General features: G+C 34.2%; 1 protein-coding gene across 1 annotated transcript in view; it reads right to left on the reverse strand.

Annotated features, from left to right (window-relative positions):
• The window catches only part of LOAG_18036 (leucine Rich Repeat family protein), a 10,405-nt gene that overhangs the window by 8,184 nt on the left and 492 nt on the right, over positions 1–1,729 (reverse strand). Inside the window, exons 2-3 of the mRNA XM_020450706.1 lie at positions 1,013–1,140; positions 185–244 (exon numbers count right to left, since the gene is read on the reverse strand). Coding sequence (XP_020305574.1) covers positions 185–244; positions 1,013–1,140 — 188 coding nt within the window. The remainder of the gene's footprint in view (positions 1–184; positions 245–1,012; positions 1,141–1,729) is intronic.

Consider the following 1,729-nt stretch of genomic DNA (forward strand, 5'->3'; position numbering starts at 1 on the left):
CCAAAAGCATGTTTTTCTGAAACCAAAAGCATGTTTTTAACCAAAAGCATGTTTTTCTGAACGTAAGAACTCCTAACACCAGTTATATTATGTAATAAAATCAGTTAAAGTAGTGAATTGCAGACGATTTCCTCGCGATTAAACCCGCATGTTCAGAAATAAATAATGACAACTGAAGTCGAACCAGAATTGGGGGAATCTCTTCTTTCAATCGTCCGGTAAACAAGTCACTCCACAACGCTCGCTGGAAGTAATAGCTTGAAATTAAACAAGAATTAAGATAAAGAATCATATCCGTTTATAGTCAATGAAGCCATATCTAGGTAGGAATTTCATCGAATTAATTTAATAAAAAATCGTTGACTATCTCAAATCAGTACCCGAAAAAACTGATCGTCTAAATTTGTAAGAAACCACTGAAATGGTAAGTTATGGTAAAAGGCAAGCTAAAACGGTTCGGTATTTTTGAGCTTTCTTTTTCCATAACTTATTTTGTTTTTCTTTCTACAACTCAAATGGTTTCGCTTCACGCATTCTGACTTCTTCTGAATTCGCAGTGGGGAGATTTGTGAACCTTTTTGGTTAAAGGACAAAGGAACATTAAGAAATGGAAAAAAAAACCTCAATTCTAATATGGACAATACAAATGAGCAGTAAATTATAAAAAGTATACCGAGACGGTAAGGAAGTTTCGTCATTAAATCAAAATAGTAACTACTGATCGAAAATACAATATAGCAAACTGCAAACCGAAAAAATGCATATGAATATGTTGCTGGCTTATAATAAATCAAAATGCAGACAAATTTTAGAAGAAAACACCCGCACTCTGACATCAATTTCCATGTTTTGAAGTTTAGAGTGTACAGTCTATAAATTCGAAAGTCAAACAGAGCTTCAAATTTGTATCGGCAAACATATTTTTGGCAGGATGGATCAGAGACTCGTCTTAGTGAAGAAACATTTCTTATTTGTTGAAATTTATCTGCGTAACTTCATAATGCAAAATAACCTTCAGTTCAGGATGAAATTCCAATGCATGCGCAAGTCGCTGTCCGGCTCCAACGCCCACAGTATTACCTCGTAGTTCCAGAACTTCTACAGTACCAGCATTCTCCATAACTTTCGCCATTTTTTCAGCTAAAAAAATCTTTCACAGTCCCTTGAAATATATGTAAATTACACATTGTGCTTATTTCATTTGTTTAAAATGTCCAACAAGAAAGAATATATAGAAACTAAATCAGTCATCCTTACTGAATGATTTGGCGGAAGTCAACTTCCGCCAACTAAATCTTCATCACTTGCGGTGGTAAATTTTAGAAATACGTTCCTTACAACACTGATGGAATCATTAGCTTTATAAAAACATTACTAGAACTGAAACCATAATTTAAAATCCTGGTATGAAATTACATGGAAATCTCTTAGTTCTAAGGCTTAATCGTCATCCTTAATATTCACAACTTCTCTCACCTTGCAAATTCCTTTCATCTCTTTTTCCTTATAATATGCATATGCAAAGAAATTTATAGGCCAAGAAAGAAGACACAGCACAAACCATCAGTTTCGCTGTCTAATTTTTGCTGTTCGTCACGGAATGAAAGCGTCCATTCTCCATTTATCTCGACCGACTTTTTCATCACTACTCCTTCCTTCACATAATTTATTACACTTTCAAAAAAATTCTTGGGGTAATGAAATTCTCAGTGCTGATTCAACAGAAGAA

Source organism: Loa loa, assembly GCF_000183805.2.
Source record: "Loa loa unplaced genomic scaffold supercont3.181, whole genome shotgun sequence".
In the NCBI taxonomy this organism is placed as follows: Eukaryota; Metazoa; Nematoda; class Chromadorea; order Rhabditida; family Onchocercidae; genus Loa; species Loa loa.